The sequence below is a fragment of the Aquila chrysaetos genome, chromosome 16 (assembly GCF_900496995.4).
Source record: "Aquila chrysaetos chrysaetos chromosome 16, bAquChr1.4, whole genome shotgun sequence".
Lineage (NCBI taxonomy): Eukaryota > Metazoa > Chordata > Aves > Accipitriformes > Accipitridae > Aquila > Aquila chrysaetos.
The window spans coordinates 15467259-15485943 of NC_044019.1; the positions used below are offsets into that span (position 1 = coordinate 15467259).

Below are 18685 nucleotides of genomic sequence, written 5' to 3' on the forward strand. Positions count from 1 at the left end.
GCCCTGACATTACAGGAAGTAAAGCAATGAATGGCTCTGCAGCTAAACTACAGCAGTATTATTGTTGGCCAACAGGAGGTGCCACTGTGGCTGAAGCTCGAGTCTACCGGGATTCGCGGGGCCGAGCCAGTAGCGAACCGCACATCAAACGACCAATGAATGCTTTCATGGTTTGGGCAAAGGATGAGCGTCGGAAAATTCTCCAAGCCTTCCCTGACATGCACAACTCCAACATTAGCAAAATCCTAGGTAAGTGCAAGACAATGAACAAATCATGACTGTGACTGAACCAAATCCGAGGGAAGCTTAGAAGGCTCTGCTATAGTAGTGGCAGTTGGCAGAGGTTAGTTATTTTTGGAGCTGTGGAAAGATGAGGTTATTTATATTGGTGATACTGGCTAGTTACTTCCTTCTTGGATATGCAACTTCTCTAATTTTAGGACATATTTTGTTTGGGAGATGTTCACTGAAATTGGAATTACTGAAACTTATACAAATGAAGACTCATGAGTTGTTTTCATTTTCGTTCCCTTCCTTTTCCCTTTCTGCCCCTTCCCTAATGCTTTTTATTTTCAACAGCAGAGTCACAACATGCTTTAAAGACTTAGTAGCATTCAAAAGGAATGTTTGGTTAAATCTGTTGCAAGCGTGTATCCTGATAAAAGGTAATTGCAAGATCCCACTAGAAATCACCTGAACTACAAATCACCTGAATGCAAAATGGTACTTGCTAGAGTAAACACTGGGAAAAAATTATTAAAGTACAAAATCAAAATCAAAGGTTTATGTGTTACAATGTTCAAAAAGCTAAGGAAGCACTAGTATCATACAATTAAAATACTGCTTAGTTAAAAGACACCATAGTTAATACTTGATTTGTATAGATTGGGATGATAAGGGAATATACCGTGGATTATATTTTGCCACTGTGCAAATAAATTGGCTTATTTTTGAGAAATTTTTATTTGCTTTTTAAGACCCCTCCAGAGAATTAGAAACATACGTGAGAATGGGTGGTGAAATCTTAAAACCTATATTTGCTTTCTGAGTCTTTGAAGTGAAAGACAGATTCCAAATGTAACTCGTAATAAATAAAAGTAAAAATCAGGCTTCCTCTGTAATCATTTTATTGTAAACTTTGAGTTCAAATACATTCTTACCAAAGTTTGTTCCATGTTAGTTCAATCAGAGGCAAGAATACATAGAAATAAATGTTGCTTTGTCCTAAAACTTCCAAAATCTTACTTAGCAGTTCTCATATTTTTGTCTACCATATAAGTAAGTTATATGAATAGCCTTTCAGTTTTGTATAAAACCTGCACTGTTTCAGTGTTGGCAGCTGTAGGGAATCTATACTATTTGTGTGCATTCTGTGAAAAAACTATTAGGAGCATAGTAACTGTATTCATTAAAATGTAAACTTCCAGCATAAATATTTCAGAAGTGCCAGCAATTGAGTGTTTGTTAACCATGGAATTAACCTGTCAGTATCTGCTCTGCCACAAATAAGTCTATGTCCATATAATATCTGTGCAACTTTTCCAGGACAATAAGAAAAGAGACTGAAATATTAGAACTGACACAGAGTATTGCTGGCTACAGATAATATTTATACAACTTTTCCATTTGTTGATGTATGAAAAATCTTGGTAAAAGAATAGCTTCCACCCACGTTTACCACAGCTGTAATCGTTTTATTCATCTAAAAGACACCAAAAAGCTATTTTCTGCATTTATTATCCCCTGGGAAAAAAAAAAAAAAAAATCTCCTCTCTATTCAAGTGTTTAGATAGCTCCTTATAAACAATACAAGAGATCTGAATACTTTTTCCTCTTCCTGTGTACACTGTGTTAATTTTTAAACTTTTTTATTGGTGCAGCTTTCAATGAGAGTTTACAGTACCTGAAGTGGTGTATATAATTACATGTGCCTTCTGTTTTTCTTTTTTTTTTTTTAAATATAAGTTTGTCAAATGTAACTTTGTTGGTGCAGTTCTGTGCATTTATTACATCTGGCCGGAAGATAATATGCATAATAGGATTTAAAGTATGGTAAGGTGCCAATATTATGCCAAGCTTATATCAGAAGATTAGTAAATTTAAGACACCCAGACAGCAAGGGATTTTTCATGATTTTGTCAAATCTATAAGGTTTTGATAATTTTTTCGTGTTACATAGCAAGGTATTAATATCTATTAGCAGCAGTGTATAAACCAAATCCTCATAAAACTATCAAAGCAGCATGTATCCCTAGGCAATGTGTCAAGCTTTTAACAGTAAAAGTATGGTTGTAGACCTTACTTAACCATAATACTGTGTGTGGTATTACAAAGCTATAGAATTATTCACAGATTAATGCTCATATTATAAAAAATTTAAGTCTGTTTTGCAGCATGAGGCTGCGATTTTGAGGAGTAACTATTGATTTTAAATGCACCTATTTAATAGAGATTTACATATGTTTGGTCTGCACCAATATCTGAAAGTTAAGGTTCTTTTAAGGTGTCTCAGGTTGTGCATCCCGATATATGTGCTGGCTGATGTAAATGCAGATCAGTTTATTTAATTAACTTATTTAAAATTTGTTTATTATGGCAAGAAGGGATGTTGAAATGTGTATGTGTAAAGCTAAACATGCTTTACTTGAGCACTCACTAATGTTTTGTGTCAATAGGATCTCGCTGGAAGTCCATGTCAAATCAAGAGAAACAACCTTATTATGAAGAGCAGGCACGGCTAAGTAAAATCCACCTAGAAAAGTATCCTAATTACAAATACAAACCTCGACCAAAACGTACCTGCATTGTTGATGGAAAGAAATTGCGTATTGGTGAATACAAACAACTGATGAGGTCTCGAAGACAGGAGATGAGGCAGTTTTTTACTGTAGGGTGAGTACTATTGTTGTAATTGTTTTCAAAGACAGAGCATGCTGTCTGAAAACAAATAGACTCCTCTGTTTAAGTCACTGACTAATGTCATTTAGAAGGTAAGGATTTGAACCTGTAAAACCTTATTTAAAACATAAGACATATCACGGAATATGGAGCTATCAGCTTGCCACTGAATGCTGATTATGAGACGGATTGGGGAATTCTTTAAAGTCAAAAGAAGGTGTTTCCCATTAGCGTGAAAGGTTTGAATCATGTCTTTTGTGAGTTATTAGTAAGCTAGTCCATTCTGGGTTAGTAATGACTAGGATCATTTCCTAAATTAAGACAAGAACAAAGAGAAAAACACAAAAGGTTATTCCCTTGTAGAATAAGGAGTCAGGAGGGGGAGAAGGGAAAAGGGACGGGAGTAATAGCAGTCACGTTAGGAACACACGTGAATGAATGATATCATAGCATGAGGCTATTAGGAATTTTGTTATATATAGAACTCTGGAAAAAATATTTTTTAAAAATAAATGTTTTAGGAGGAGTCTTTCAAGTAGTGCAGAGATGGGGTAGATTTACAACTCGGAATCTATGGCTCAGAAAGATCCTGGCACAGTTTTAAAAACATTGTGTTTTTTAACAGTATTTCCTCTAGTCTTCAGCAGAGAAAGCAGCACTATGAAAGATCTACAGGTTAAAGATAACAAAAGTCCAGTGAAACAACTGCACCATAACTGATTTTTCTCTCCTGTTTTTTTTTTATGACTTAATCTGTGATGCTCAGTGCTCTAACACAATGTTTCTGGTGGTTTACAAAGAGTCTAAAAGCTATCTCCAGTGCCAGCCTTTCCAAATTCACAATGTTCTGCTTATTTTTCTAATCACAATAGTCTCCTTTTGTTGGGTACTTCACTACCAGATAATTGACCTTGACGTCGATTATGTGCCCTCATTTTTGGCTTGGGATGCAGAACTCCTGTTGCAGTCAATTATTTTGTGGTACAGCCTGCAACAATGCGGGCTCTTTCTTCAATCAGTAAATAGAAGTGGTTTTGATATCTTGAAATAGTCTTCCAGTCTATAGTTTTGACATTGTTTTTGCTTCTTCACTCTAAGGGAAATTGTTTACTAATAGGCTTCCATCAAAATTGTACATAGACCCCTAAATAGAAATCTGAATTTATACAGCACATCACAAATTATATTCAGATTGAGGGAATGAAACTCTAGCTTATGTCTTCCAAAGCAGATTGACAGACCAAATCACATCTAGTCAAGAAATGCAAAAGAAATGCCAGAACACCAGTCTGAACAATTTGAGAATTGTTTGTTAATTCAAAACAGTATTAAGCAGTAGCATTTTACGCATTGGAAGTGGTGGCTAAATATGGGACTGAATATGGAGGATGGATCTAAGAATGTTCTAAAAGTGCCTACTTAAAGAGTGATATTGTGATTAAAAAAAAAAAATGTAGTGAAAGCTACTCAAAATTAAACTGCCGGTGCAACCAAAATGTATCACCTTTCTGATGTATCAAACAGTATGATCACAAAGACCATATGAATGTCATCATTTTCTTGAAAGGATTGGTTCTAATTCGTATTTATACTAAGTCCACTTCACCATCCTCTATCCATGTTGAAGTTTTAAAGTAAGAGTAAATTACCTTTGCGCACTTATATAATGATGCAGTGGACTTTACCAACAACAATGACTTTTAGTTATGCAAGTGATGAAAAAGGGGGTACGAAGTCTAATGGATGCATTCAATAAAGGTGAAATGAGATCCATGTTGCAGTTCAATATGAATATAAACTTTGATACTGAGGAAACACAGGCTGTGATTTTAAAAAATTATTTCACGCTTTTCTGTGACTTCCCACTATTGCCCCAAATTCCCTTTTCCCTAAAAAAAAATTAAAACAAAATTCTTGGAAGAGACCAAGCCAAAAAGTTGAAAAAAACCAGACCAGGACAGCTTTTTTGAACTAAAACATAAAACATGGCATCATTTATTTCAGCAGAATGGTTTACTGAGTAATAAAAAGCAACATTTCATCCAAATCAGATTATAATTAAGTGAAACATAGTAATTGACCCCATCAACTTCTTAAACTTATTTTTCCTTGTGCTTAACGTAAATATCACATAAAGCATCAACTGGAACAGTTTTCCTAACTGACCTCATATACCCATCATTTTTCCACTGTTTTAATGGGACAAACAGCATAAACCATCCTTCAAAACTGTAAACGTGAGAGTTGAGATGCAGTTTCCTTTTCAGAATGAAATAGGAGACAAATGTGGGTTTTAGGATTGAATATACTCTATGTTTACAGTAAATATTTCAGTGTAAGATAGAGAACAAAAGTACAAAGTAGATTCCAGTGAAATAGGCCAAGTGCTTCATACTGCTTGAAGTCCTGCTGTTTTTTCTCTTTTTTTTTTTTTTTTTTTAAAGAACATACCAATTAAGTTGGGAATGGCAAAAAATTATCATCACAGAATAAAAAGATAAATAGGAGATGTGTGAAGAGAAAGATAGACCTTCAAAACAGGTGGCTAAAGGAAAGTATAAATAGCAAGAAAAAACTATATTCTTTCATATTTGTGTTTGGTATTCTCTTACACCAAATGTATATTTATGGCTTAAGCAATCCAATAAGGGCTAGTTCCTATCAGATCCCCTTGGGTGAGCCATTGGCTAGCATAGAATAATCTTGCCGTGTGTACAACTAAAACACTCCCCACCACAAATATAGAAAGTTTTACACTGCTTGAACTTTTAAGATGCAAAAAGCTCATACTGCTTATTACTTCAGTGAGCCGCATTATTTGATAAACATTGGCAAGATGCACAAAAGTTGTTTAGAGAATCTCAATATACAAACTAGCCAGGCTTTAAAATAAAATAGAGAAATAAACTAATGAATGGCAAGGTTCTGTTCTGATTTTTGAAGAAAAGGTTCCAAAGAATTGGATGAGAGTGAAGATTTCTTGGAAGAAATTGGGCAGGAAATTCATGTTTTGAGATCAATGTTATATATGTGATAGACCAGTACAAAAATCTAGGAACTGGCAAGTATTTTAAAGAACAGAGTGGAACTTAAAATATGTGTAGGCCTTCTATTGCATCCCTACATGAATGAATTTTGTTCCAAATGAGGCAGATAATATACAGAAAGAATTCATGTTTAATACAGAGTATATTAAAATGTGCTGGTTTTAATCTAGTGGAAGCTGAATCTGAAGCCAACTATGGCTTTAAAATAATTGAGTTATTTTTAATAATAAAATTATTAATGGGAAGTTGTGAATGATAACTTCAGCATAAGTTAATCCCTGAACAGACTTCAAGTGATTTACAATTTATCTTCAATAGTACTTTTTTTGTAATGCAGAAATAAATGTGAACTAACAAATGGATCATATATAAACCATATATCAGATATTTTAAGTTAAGACTCTGTCTTTTGTTGCCTTGTCTTACAAAAATAATTCAATTCTCAGTCATTTTTACAGTCTAATATACTCTAAATACAAGTATATGATATATATACATTTCTTTGCAAAATTAGGTAAGCAGTGACTTTTTTGTGTGTTTTACCAGTGTAAGATGTTTAGAATAAAGCCTTTATAGTGTTTATAACTACTGTACACACATAGTCTGAATGTTGCTAGACTACGGTTTTGAATAAGGCTGTAATATTATACTCCTGTAGCTTGAACTTAAAGTAAGTACACAATGGGTGCTTTTGTGAGATTTACTGTTATTTCATTCCTTATGGGAATGTAAGTTTCAGGGGTGTGTAGCATATAAGCATTTTCCTTAATGCAATCGATTTTGCTTCAGTCATCTAAAGAGCTGTCAGAAAATAATTGGGAAGGGATCAGAAAACAATGGTAATTTGCCAATTTAAATGTTTAGCTACTTTTGCAAAAGTCAAAAGTGGAACATTCTCCAGGAAAATCCTAAGAATATTAATGCCGCAAACTTGTGAGCAGGTCAACTGGTCTAAGAATTTTCATGTTACCTCCTTTTTTATATTTACCTAACTATTTTGGGCCAAATCTTTAGCCCCAAACTGGACAGATGTTAGCAATGCTGGCAGAGCAGAGGGGCAAGCGACCTGTAGTAACTGGCCACATAAGGATTTCTTTGGCAAAGAGGAGATGGTGGAGACAGGAGTGGTTTGAAGCCAGGGTATGTAGCCATGCATCACCATTCCTCATGGATCTGAAGAGATAGGAAGATTAATGTTGGGTTCTGGAAATTTTAACCAGGCAGAAAACATCCTTGCTTTAACCATGTGCAACTGAGCTGAATTGTAACCTGTAGCTAGCAGTAAAGCGTGTTTTTATCTCCTCACTCCAAGGTCCTATGATAGGCAAAACTCTAGCTAGATACAAGGATTAAACATGTGGAATTTAATGTTATGAAAAACACCATTAACATGAATGCCTTTAAGAACTACAAATAAAAGAAAACATAATGGCCAGAGTCATAGGTTGGAAACTCCAACTCTTCCTTTCAGGGAGAGTGGTTAGAATTCAAATAAATGCTCTGATTTCTTCCCCCCTCCCCATCCTATAAAATTTAATTACTTAGAAAATGATAATACTCATCTCCAGTAACATATGCCATCCATATAGTTTGTGGTATCTTAAAATAAGGCTTTCTGGGATGTAATGCATCAACTTGAGCAGAATTTACAGTGACAACCTGATCAGCTCTAAATAACAACAGGGCTCAAGTGAGAGGTAGGTGTCTAGTTACTGGGGGTGTGTGGGTGCCCATGTTTAAGTGCTAGCAAATTTTTACTAGCAAATGGGTAGCAATTTGAGACACTTCCCCTTTAGGTGGTACAGTTACCACGTTTACAGTTCCATGGTGAGATATAGGTAATTTAAAGCTCACAGTTATTACCCAGCAGCAGGCATACACACCACGTCTGATAATGTTTAACATGTAAAGAAGAACTGCATTTATGAATGACAAATTCAGTAAGCCGTTAACTTTCCTGTTACACCGATCAAGTTCTTTACCAGTAAGATTCATTCTGTAGTTTGCCACACATTCTCAAGTAAAAGGTATCTCTGTAAATTCTGCTTCATTATGCTTAGATGACCTGCTCCCTTTATAGTTTGAAATGGGTGGTACTTGGACAAATATACCCTGTCCCATTGAAATGTGGATACTCAAAAGAGTTTTGCTGACTTGATAAGCATTTGAAAGAATATCTGAATATCTTAACTTAGCCTGTCCTTTAGGGCTTAATACTGACAACCATCATTTTATCGAGACACCTCGCAGCCCTGTCCTAAAGAGATTTTTTTTTTTTTTCCTTCTTGCTGCTTATAAAAAGGAAATTTGCTTCTAAAAAAATGCAAACTTTTTTGGGGGGAGGGTTATGGGTGGATATTAGGGTTCTGATCCCCAGTGTCATCTATAACACAAGAGCAGCTTGCACTCAATCATTCTTTGAGTATGTTCTACAATTCTTATTGTAAGAGTTGTAAAAACAACTTTTCTCAAAACATCTTTTGGCATTAATACTGTGGTGTTCTTCAATGAACAATTGGGGATGCTTTGTTTTGTGAATGTATTTATTCTAAGAAGTATTGGAAAAAGATTAGTACCAGCAGTTGTTAGATGGGCATGTTAGATAGAATTAAGTGTGTATGGCCTGGTGACAACTACGTAGAATTTTGCTGAGACCATGTGTGGGTTTCTTTTTCCTTTGCTTTGTGGAAACAGTCATTAATGTGAACATTTTCTGTGTCTAAAATTTGTGGAGGAGATGCATGTGGGTTTTTAACAGTAATAGTTTATACTCCTGACAACATGCAATCCTAAAACAGAAATGTTCCCATGTGAGGTAGGTGTTCAATTTTATGGATAAAGTATTGAAAGATGTTTGCAGAAAATCACTTGCAAGCAAATACATTGGCTGAAAATTGTTTTCACAGAACATTTATCAGACCATTTTAAAAGTGAAAATTTAGTGAAAAATCCCTAGCTGTTTGTAAATCATCTGCAAATCATCATTTGCAAACAGGAGTATAATGACTGTGTCAAATGAATTACTGCGATGTTTTTGCTCGTTGCTAGCCAGGTGTACCATACTTATACAACAGATGTTTGAATTTCTCAAGCTGTGCAGAGGCTTTAAGAGTCAGGCTAGCAGTACCAGCAATGACAGTACTAGATGCTATTTTAATATTATCTTACACAGAGTGTTCATGACTTGACTGTCTGTATTGGTTCCCAAACTTGAAGGACTTTGGTTTTGCAGTAACTCTGTAGTGTGATATTTATCAAAATTAGAGTTTGATCAATGAACTATAAAGACCCAACATTTAGGGACTTGTAAATAAGCTTTACATTATTTTGTGTATTGATTTAGCCAATGATTAAGGATTTGAGAGACTGGTTTATGGAATGTCCTTTTGAATTTTAGCATACAGTGACACAGTGGTCAAGAAGTTATAGATTCTTTGGATTATTCAAACACATCTGACACCGTTTCTCCTGCTAAAATTATATAATAGTTCTCTAATACTTGGTCAATATTGCTCTAAAGAAGGTTGGGAATACATTGAATTATATGATTCTTCAAACAGATTATGCAAATAGGCACGTGTGTTCAATAACTAGTCAATACTAAAACAGCATCTTCCAGGGCATTTAGGTATTTCTGGTACTGGAGTATATTCATTCAGCGTTACATCTAAAGTACGATGGAGATTCTCTTCCTTCAGACAAGTTACATCCCTCCTTCTCCTCGTAGCTTTACTAAAGGTAATGATCCAGAAATAATATGAGAATATTTATATGAGTATTTTAGTACAGAAATTATGTTATTAGTTAATGAATCCAAATCTAAGAAGTAGATTTAATTAATTTGTAGCCAGTAAGGGCTTGACCGTGGAATGGGTTCAGCAACCTAGCCTTTACTCAGCAGAGCATTTGAATATACGTACATCACTGTAAGAAAAGACATTGCATCACTTCTTACAACTATATACACGCTTACAGTTAAAGCTTGTGTTGAATTTCTTGACTGGCAGTGATATAAGCCTATTTTAGTTGAAGTGTCGTATTGCTCCAGTATGCTTAAAATCACACGCACATGAAAAAGGCAACGTTACATAGTGCAAAGTTAGATATCAGAAGGTGAGATGTGTCAGAAGTAGAGGTAGTGCACCCTTAATTGAGTCTTCCCATGTATTTGCATTGTCAAAATAGATCAGGTCTGACACTGGGTCTTCAGGAGGAAGTTTGAATTCCTGTAGACTGTCGGTTACCATAGAAAAAAGAACATTTGTTCTTTTTTTCTTAAAGTACTTTGCTTCAAAAACTCAGTCTTACACATTAAATCCTGAAGAACAAATGGCATACTGATCATGGAATTAAATAAAAATCAAAAGCCAGAAATAAAATAACAAAAGTATTTCTAAGTGACGTAGGAGTCTACCTAGCACTTAAATAGTAAATTACATACTTGCAGTTAGACAACGTTACTTAGTCACCTGTCTGCCATTTTCGGCACTTACAGGTAATCGAGGTCCTCTCATTAACAGAAGCTCTTGTCAGGAGTTTGGAGGATTTAGATTTTAGAGACATTATGTCTACAGTAGCAGTTAGGCATCACACAGGTGCCTGAAGCCTTTTGATGATCTCTGTCCAAGTGCTAGTTTGCAGTATGGTTTAAATAAACACATAAAATACACAAAAGAATCAATGTCTGGTAGTTACTAAATGGTTTACTGTCCATTTGTCCATGGGGGGAGCTAAGATGAACCAATACCGTATGGGACCAGACTGTGAACCCCAGAGGAATGCATGCAGCCTTTCTAGGAAACCACCCACTTTTCTTTCATTTGGACTTGCGGAAGGTCTTCCCTTCTCTGAACACAGGAAATCACGTTCTCTCTTGTTTTTCCTTCCAGACAACAGCCTCAAATTCCAATCACCACAGGAACGGGGGTTGTCTATCCTGGTGCTATTACCATGGCGACTACCACACCATCACCTCAGATGACATCAGATTGTTCCAGCACCTCTGCCAGCCCTGAGCCCAGCATCCCCGTCATTCAGAGCACTTATGGTATGAAGACGGACAGCGGAAGCCTTGCTGGAAATGAAATGATAAATGGAGAGGATGAAATAGAAATGTACGAGGACTATGAGGATGATCCCAAATCAGACTATAGTAGTGAAAATGAAGCCCATGAGGCAGTCAGTGCCAACTGAGGAGTGTTCACAGAATTAAAGAACTCAGACTCATTTGGGTTTTTTTGGGGGTTTTTTTTGAACAAAAGTTCTTAAAGAGCCTGCATGCATGTGTGGCTCCTACAGTTACATCAGCAGAATGGTCTTAAATGTTTCTTAACGTGTGAGACAGATTGTTTCCCTAATTTTTCATGAACTTGGTTTTTTTGTTTTTGTTTTTGTTTTTTTTTTTTTAAATTTAGATGAAGACATATATTAAATATCAGACATCAGGACTTGAAAACTTATATGAATCAATAGCTGTCTTACAAGTCTTACCTTTTGTCTTTTTCCGTTTGGATGCTGATAAAGGTTTAAGTTACTGGTTTAGATGGGGGTTATACATTCTCACTCAGGTATGCTGTGCCAGCCTACAGGTTGTGAATGTGTTTTTATTCTGGATTATTTTAGAAAACAAAAACTGCAGATTTCATATTGTGAAACAGAACAAGTCCGCAAGTGTGCACATCTGTGCATCATAGCTCGTCTTTAAAATATAGTCTCTGAATTCCATTTTTTTCCATATGTATAGCTGAACTTCTGATGTGCCAAACTTTTCATAACTTTTGAATCTTAACATTTAAAAAAAAAAAAAGTCTTAAAGGAGACACTGTAAAGTCTTAGACAATCCTTTGCCATCTTAAAAAAAATTATATATAAAACCTAATTTTTTCCAGAATATGGTAAAGTACTCAGGAATCTGGAAACAGGATATTCTTAAGTAGTGAACATGGTTGCCATAGTGCATGTGCCCAATTGCTTTTGCCTCTTGATGTGCCATTAGTGTGAGATTTTAAGTAAGCACAAAAGAGCGATCACCAGCTACGGACAGGCCTGTCTTAGCAGTGTGAGGCCACCTCTTATTACATTCTCTACCCCTTTGCTTTTAACCCTTGCATTCAGTCTTAACACATTTTCTCTTAAATAATTTATTCATTCCAGAATGTCAAGGGTCCAAATACTTAATATTTATTTTTAAAAGTACTGTTGGTGGCATTACACTTACAATTCCTTATTGATATTTTAAAGAGCCCCTTCTTTCTCCTCCCCTAAATTACACAGCTATATGAAAATAAAAGTGCACCTGCTACTAATGTGAACATGACATTTATGAATGAGAAATTCAGTTGTTCTTGTAACACTGTATGTTCAAGGAGCACTTGGAAACACTCTGCTATATGTAATGCAAAATAAAGTGAGTACTTTTATATGTACATACAGTACAATTATTCCTAAAAAAATTTGTTTATAGTTACAAACCTCTATACTTAGACAGACAGCTAAGGCAGATGTAAAATCCAAACTGCATGTAGAGTCCACCATGATAAATTTTTAGGGCCTGTAGAAGCCTGCAGTGAATCATGGCTCTGTACATTATGTTCCTGTTGTCATCTGAAGGAACTGTTTGCTACCTTAAGTATTTATGCAGTGATTTATATGTGAGACTCCTAGTGAGGGAGGGAAGGCCACACAAATATCTGACTTGCAAAGCTGGGAAAATGGTGCATCAAAAATATTTATTGAACATTAGTCATGTGGGAATGTGAGCCAGATCTTGATGAATGCTTGTCAAGTGCTTTGGGATATTTGGATGTAAGGTGCTATAGAAACAAAAATTTTTATTTGTATTACTACTAGAAACAATGCAATTGCTAGAGAAAATTCTTGGAAATATACGAGAGACAGATATTCAAAGATTGCAAATTTATTAAATTGCAGAGACAGAGAAGAAATTGCCTTTATTTTTTTCCCTCACACTCCACTCCTGTTCACAAATACATCACTGTATATATATGCAGATCCAATGGGCCTGATGAATACATGTGCTGAACCTCAAGTCCCTCGGCTTTTACTCTGAATTGGGTATGTTCAGCACATTGGTGATAAATTCAGACTCAGGCTGAGAGGTATGAGTGGGCCTAGAGCAGCTCCTCTTGAAGCCTGTGGGAATCTTCCCACAGAGCTTTAAGGGCTTTGTTTAGGGCCCAGACAATGAAAGAAGTATAGTGTTAATGCTGGCTATCCTCGTGCTATCATCCTATCTTGCAGAAATTCATGTGAGGTGCAATGACAAAAGGCTGTATTGGGAGCAGTCATTTTCCTCATAGCCCCATGAATACCTATTTGAGCAGAGATAGCCATTGTTGCCACTGCAGGAATCACATTTAAATGTGCGAGAACAACCCCCAAGACGAAGAAGATTGTTCAATTTACAGGACAATTTATAAAGATAACGTCATAGAAACACAATGGTCAAATTTCTCTGACCATTTTGTAATTTGGAACAAAATGCTATATTTTTACTATTTATTTAAATGTGTTCTGAGTCCATGTCTAATAAGCAATAAACTGGTCTAGCCAAGACTTTAAAGGCATATGCTGTGTCGTTAGCTGGTGAGCGCCCTCTTTAAGCTGGCTAAGGTACTGATAGAAAGTGGTTTTTGTTCTTATAATTGCTTGGGAATTTGAACTGTTTTTAATACATTCAGCTCAGATTGGGGGGAGGATACCATTATTTCCTAAAAAAATGGCTATTTATTAATGTCTTACATAATTCTCCAGTTAGAAGTATCTCTCCCTCCCCCCCGATGTCACTTTCTTTCTCTCTTGCTCTCTTTTTTCTGGTTTTGTTGCATAGATAGAGTGCTGTATTGCTAGCATTGTATTTTATGTAATTTTTTTTTTTTTTTTTGCACAAAGGCAAACATTTAGATTAGTTGGTTAATTTTTAAAAATTTTATGACCATGCCAAAATAATATTCTGCAGGCTTGTGGAGAACAAAGGACTGTTCTTTAGGACTGAAACTTGATTTTGCTTGTAGTACAAAAAAACACACACTCACAGATGTTGTTTCATAAGTGTTATAAGCACTGGATATAAATGGTATTTTTTATCACTTCTGACTAATGTGAAACTGTTGTACGAAAACTACATGAACAAAAGTCATCTGTTTCGACTCGTGTGGGCCTGCCTCACAGTTGCCAGATTTGAGTCATTTTTATGTCTTGTTATTTCATTTATTTATGCAAAATACATGTATGTATGAACACTTTGTTTTAGCTCCAGCCCTGCCTCAATGCTGATGCTCTGTATGTTAAAGCCACATTCTTGAAAATGACTGGCTGTTCAGGAATCGCCAGCTGGTAAAAATTGCATTTATTGGCTGGTGGAGTGGGAGGAACATTTGAATCTGAATTGTGCATATGAGCATTTTATTCTATTTATTAGCCGACATTGGCTCTAAAATGTCAGTAGAAAACAAGGAAGGACAATCATAAGGATAAAAAACCAACGTTTTTACTTTATTAATCGGAGCTCAAAACAAAGTTTATGATGAATTTACCATCTCATTTTAGAATTTTTTTAAATTGTGTAAATATAACATAGGAAATAGAATTTTATTTTTTGTTCATGGATACTTAGTGAAGTATAAGTTATGTATTTACTTTTGTTCTATATCAGTGTATGTTGGTCCATATTAAATGCTGACAAGTCACTGTACCTCATGTAGATGCTGAATTTACACCCGCAGTGTGAGCGCAGTATTGTGGACCTGTAGCTGGGACAGCAAGATGCCTCACTTGTGCTCTCACTGATTTTTATTAGCATATTCCACAAACACAGAATACTTTCTTCTTTTTTAGAAAGTTGATACATTAAACATACCAAATTTCTGACACATTTGATAAGAAACACAGTTAGTCTTCTGAATCCAAGTAAAACTAATGAGATATTTTACTTCTTAACAAGAATGGCATTTGGAAGTCAAAAGCATATCCCTGGAAAGATTATCATGACTAAGCTGGCCCTTGCAATGCAGTCAAGACTTAATAATATCAAACCTTTATTTTCTACATTCATTAAATCATGTCATTGTCATATTAGGCTATAATACCAGGGGAAATTGTTCACATAATACACAAAGAGGACTTGTGGAATTGCTTTTTAAACATTGTGTTTGAGCCCCCCTTAGTAACTCTGGCTGAAAAAACAACTCCATTCAGGTAATACACAAATATAGAAATACTATTTTCTCTGTGAACAGACAGATTATTTAATTAACAGATACAATATATTTTCTTTTTGGAAAATTATAAAATACTTATTTTCAAGAGAAGAACACTCCCAAAACAGTCTGATACCAGCTAGAATAGTTCACTTCATATTTCATAAAAATGGAAGATAAAAGTCTTAACGGAAACAGAACTGCTTTCCAGGATTCAGGTTTACATGGAGAAATTACTTTGATGACATGGCTCAATTCTGGTCTGCCTCTATGTTTGGGCATCACCGTTTAGTTTGCGAAACCGCCTGCTGAGAATACATGGGATTGCAATGTGCTTCTCAATCAGTCTACTCAGGTGCAGCATGAGGCAGGGGGAGGGCAAAAGATGGGATTGCTCCGGGTGGGAATGCAAAACAAACAGCAGCATTAGTCACCATAAATACGATACCCTGTGCAAAGTGTACAGCAGTCAGCTGTGGGCAGTTCCTGCTTTGAGTACAAACACAACCACCTCCCAAGGCAATCTAAAACACAGTCCCCTCTCTGGGTTGGCTTCCTGGTTTTGTTTTTTGGTCATATCAAAGGCATGGCATTTCAAAATCATCTCCTAGCAAAACATACTACAAGATTAACACCTCCATCCTCCCCCAGCAAAACACTTATCTAACTGCTTAAAATTAAGCATGTTAGTACTTCCCTGGTGGTCATGAGGACCAGTAAAGCGTTGGCATTAAGCGGGGCAAACTTTGCTGAGCCAGGGCCACAGTGTGAACAACTGCACTGGAGATGCAGCCAGCAGAATGTATGATAGAGTTCTTCATGTTTTTATGAGAAGTTAATGAATGGGCTTGGACCCTTGGTGTTTTGCATGCTTTTCTAAGATTCAAGTTGGCACTTAAGCATGTTCTTTTAAAAGAATAATACTATATGACCTCATTTGATCTTTTACAAAACACTCACTCTTTTTCCTTTAAAAAAAACTTCCCCCAAACCTTTTTTTTTTGTATAACCCATTAATATCTGTGATTTTTCTCAGATCAAACTACATTTTTGATATACTGTAATGTCCTGCTACAGAAGGAAAAAAAATGTATATGCAAATATATTTCATTTTAATCCATCATCCTTTTTTAACTACCAAATTTGTTGGAAATGGTGACAAAGAAGTATTCTGAGATTTCACACGCTGGGTAAAAAGGGGGTGGGGTGGGGTGAACTGGGCTAAAGGAAAACTTATCAAATTGGTATTTATGGCAATATGAAAGCTATAAAGCAACTTAGTGACATGGCTTGCTTTGTAATTTCCGCTTTCTAAAAACCACAAGTGAGGTCCTTGGTGCTCTTGGAGTATGGGGAATGTGCAAATATTTAACTGTTTGTATGCTGCACATTGCAGACCTGCTAGTGTGCATTCTCCGTTTGTCTTCCTTTGTCATTTGTGTTTTGCTTTCTAGAAAGCAATGTTTTTTTTCTTGTACCCTTCTTCAGCTTGTAGCAAACTAGAATGCTTAGCATTTATGTTCATTCATTATTGTATTTCCCATGTAAAAATTTTTTTATTACATTAAGACAAGCTTATAAGCTGTTACTACATAACTTATCTTACTGTAACTCTTATTTCCTGACATTGTAATTTGTTTGTGATGTATATTGTGAGATTGTACTCTATGTTAATTTAATCAGCACAATTCACTGACATGCTGGACTGACATGCTAGCTGCTGTTTCAAATTGTAAAGTTTGTGTAGAGCTGTTGGGACAACTGAGACTCTCTTGTCAAGGTACTATGCTTTGATTCCTATAGCAACACTGTGGGTGCAGCTCTTAACGGCGAGGGCTGCTCGTTGGACACCCACTGGCTAACTTAATGGGCAGGTTTTCTTTGTAGAAATTCTATATACAATGCAGGTACCTACCTGGGCCCATGGCCGGTAATTATTTGGGCGTTTAGAGGAAAAACTAGTGTCTATTGCTGCTTTGAATATGTTTTAAAGTCTGAAAATGTAAATAGTTTATCAAAAAAATCTTGTACAGTCCAGTGTAAAGTTTTTAAATGAACTTAAAGGTTGCCATCACATCTCACACTCTCCTCTTGATACAGTAAAAAAAAAAAAAAAAGAAAGAAAAAAGTTTGCTAAGGATACCAATTTAAAAAAAAATCTGTTCTCAATTTAAAAAAGAGAATAGTTATTCTTAGCTCTGCTTCATTGCATAAACAGACTTCTTGGATTTTGTTGTGCAGTATTGACGTGAGGTAAATTAAATATTAAATAATCTTTCAGTGGTACTTTTAAGAGTCTTCTCCTCCTCTGCCTCAGTTATTAATGGAAAAGACAAAATTGAAAGACACTGTCCATATACAGTATGTTCTGGTGTATGTTGGCACCTTACCTACATGTTTCGGGTGGGGGGGATCTTTTTTTTTTTTTTTTTTTTTTTTTTTTTGCACAAGGTGCTTTCCTGATATGTTAAACATGTCATCCTTGGGTGATACAGTATATGCCATGATAGGGGTTTAGACCCCTCAGGGGAGTGTCTATAAGACTGCCTATTTATGCTCATTTACCTCAAGACTGTCCTCTCTACCCTTAATCTATTCACCATCACTCCATCTTTTGTACTGCTGTTGACACTTACAAATTAAAGATAAATTTTGTTTTATGAGATGTGTGTGTGACTTCTTCTATGCATTCCTTATTATTCCTTTGGAGTTAGCATTAAAGATTGACCATGATGGTCAATCATGCACAGGAAAATGCAAAAAAGCTAGGCCTGTTCAGCTGGGCTCCTTTAAATTTAGTGACTGAATGTTCCAGCTCTTAGGTTTTCCCCATGCCTTTCCATTCCACAAAGGCATTTATCAGCCTCTGAAATCCATTAACACCATATGCTGTAAAAGACATGCACGATAACCAACCTAATTTGATAATATTCACTGAGTACTGTCAATTTTGTAAGCAGGAAGTGCTGTTGGTAGCAACATAATCTCAGAAGGATTTTTATTGAGTAGAAATGAGACAAAATGATTCTCATGTTTCTTCTTTCTTTGCCTTCCCCTCTTCCGCTGCATATAACATTAAACAAACTAACCAAAGTTGACAACAAAAAACCCTATAGTTGCCATATTGCCATGTCTGTAAACTGCTGCCATTTGTGTATCATGATTGGCTTTTGACTTAGTAATTAGTCATGGTTCTCATAGCAAAATAAATTACGTTTACTGTATTGTAACAAAAATGTTACAGAACATTTTGATTGTGCATTACATTAGATTTCAGCCTAGTTTCAGTTATTGCACAAGCCACCCTCCTTACTCCCCTAGGGAGAGCATCATACATGAAATTATTAAAAATGACATACTACATTATGAATCTATGTGATTAAATACTTCAGGGTCAAAACTGGATGTAATGCAGTTGCTGACCAACATGTTATAATGGATAAATACATAAATATTGACTTTTCAATTTAAGCTTTGGTTTCTGGTAAGCAATCAACTAGTTACTCAGTCAAACTCCAACAC

The 18685-nt window shown here is 35.6% G+C and overlaps 1 protein-coding gene across 15 annotated transcripts in view; it reads left to right on the forward strand.

Annotated features, from left to right (window-relative positions):
• Positions 1-17823, forward strand: part of SOX6 (SRY-box transcription factor 6) — a 382229-nt gene extending 364406 nt beyond the window's left edge. For 13 of the 15 annotated variants that reach the window (XM_041129350.1, XM_041129354.1, XM_030038492.2 and 10 more), the window contains 3 exons: positions 16-249; positions 2676-2892; positions 10835-17823. In XM_041129350.1, coding sequence (XP_040985284.1) covers positions 16-249; positions 2676-2892; positions 10835-11138 — 755 coding nt within the window. In that variant the 3' untranslated portion in view covers positions 11139-17823. The remainder of the gene's footprint in view (positions 1-15; positions 250-2675; positions 2893-10834) is intronic. The other 2 variants (XM_041129355.1, XM_030038498.2) reach the window with 1 other exon arrangement.
• The last annotated feature ends 862 nt before the right edge of the window (positions 17824-18685 follow it).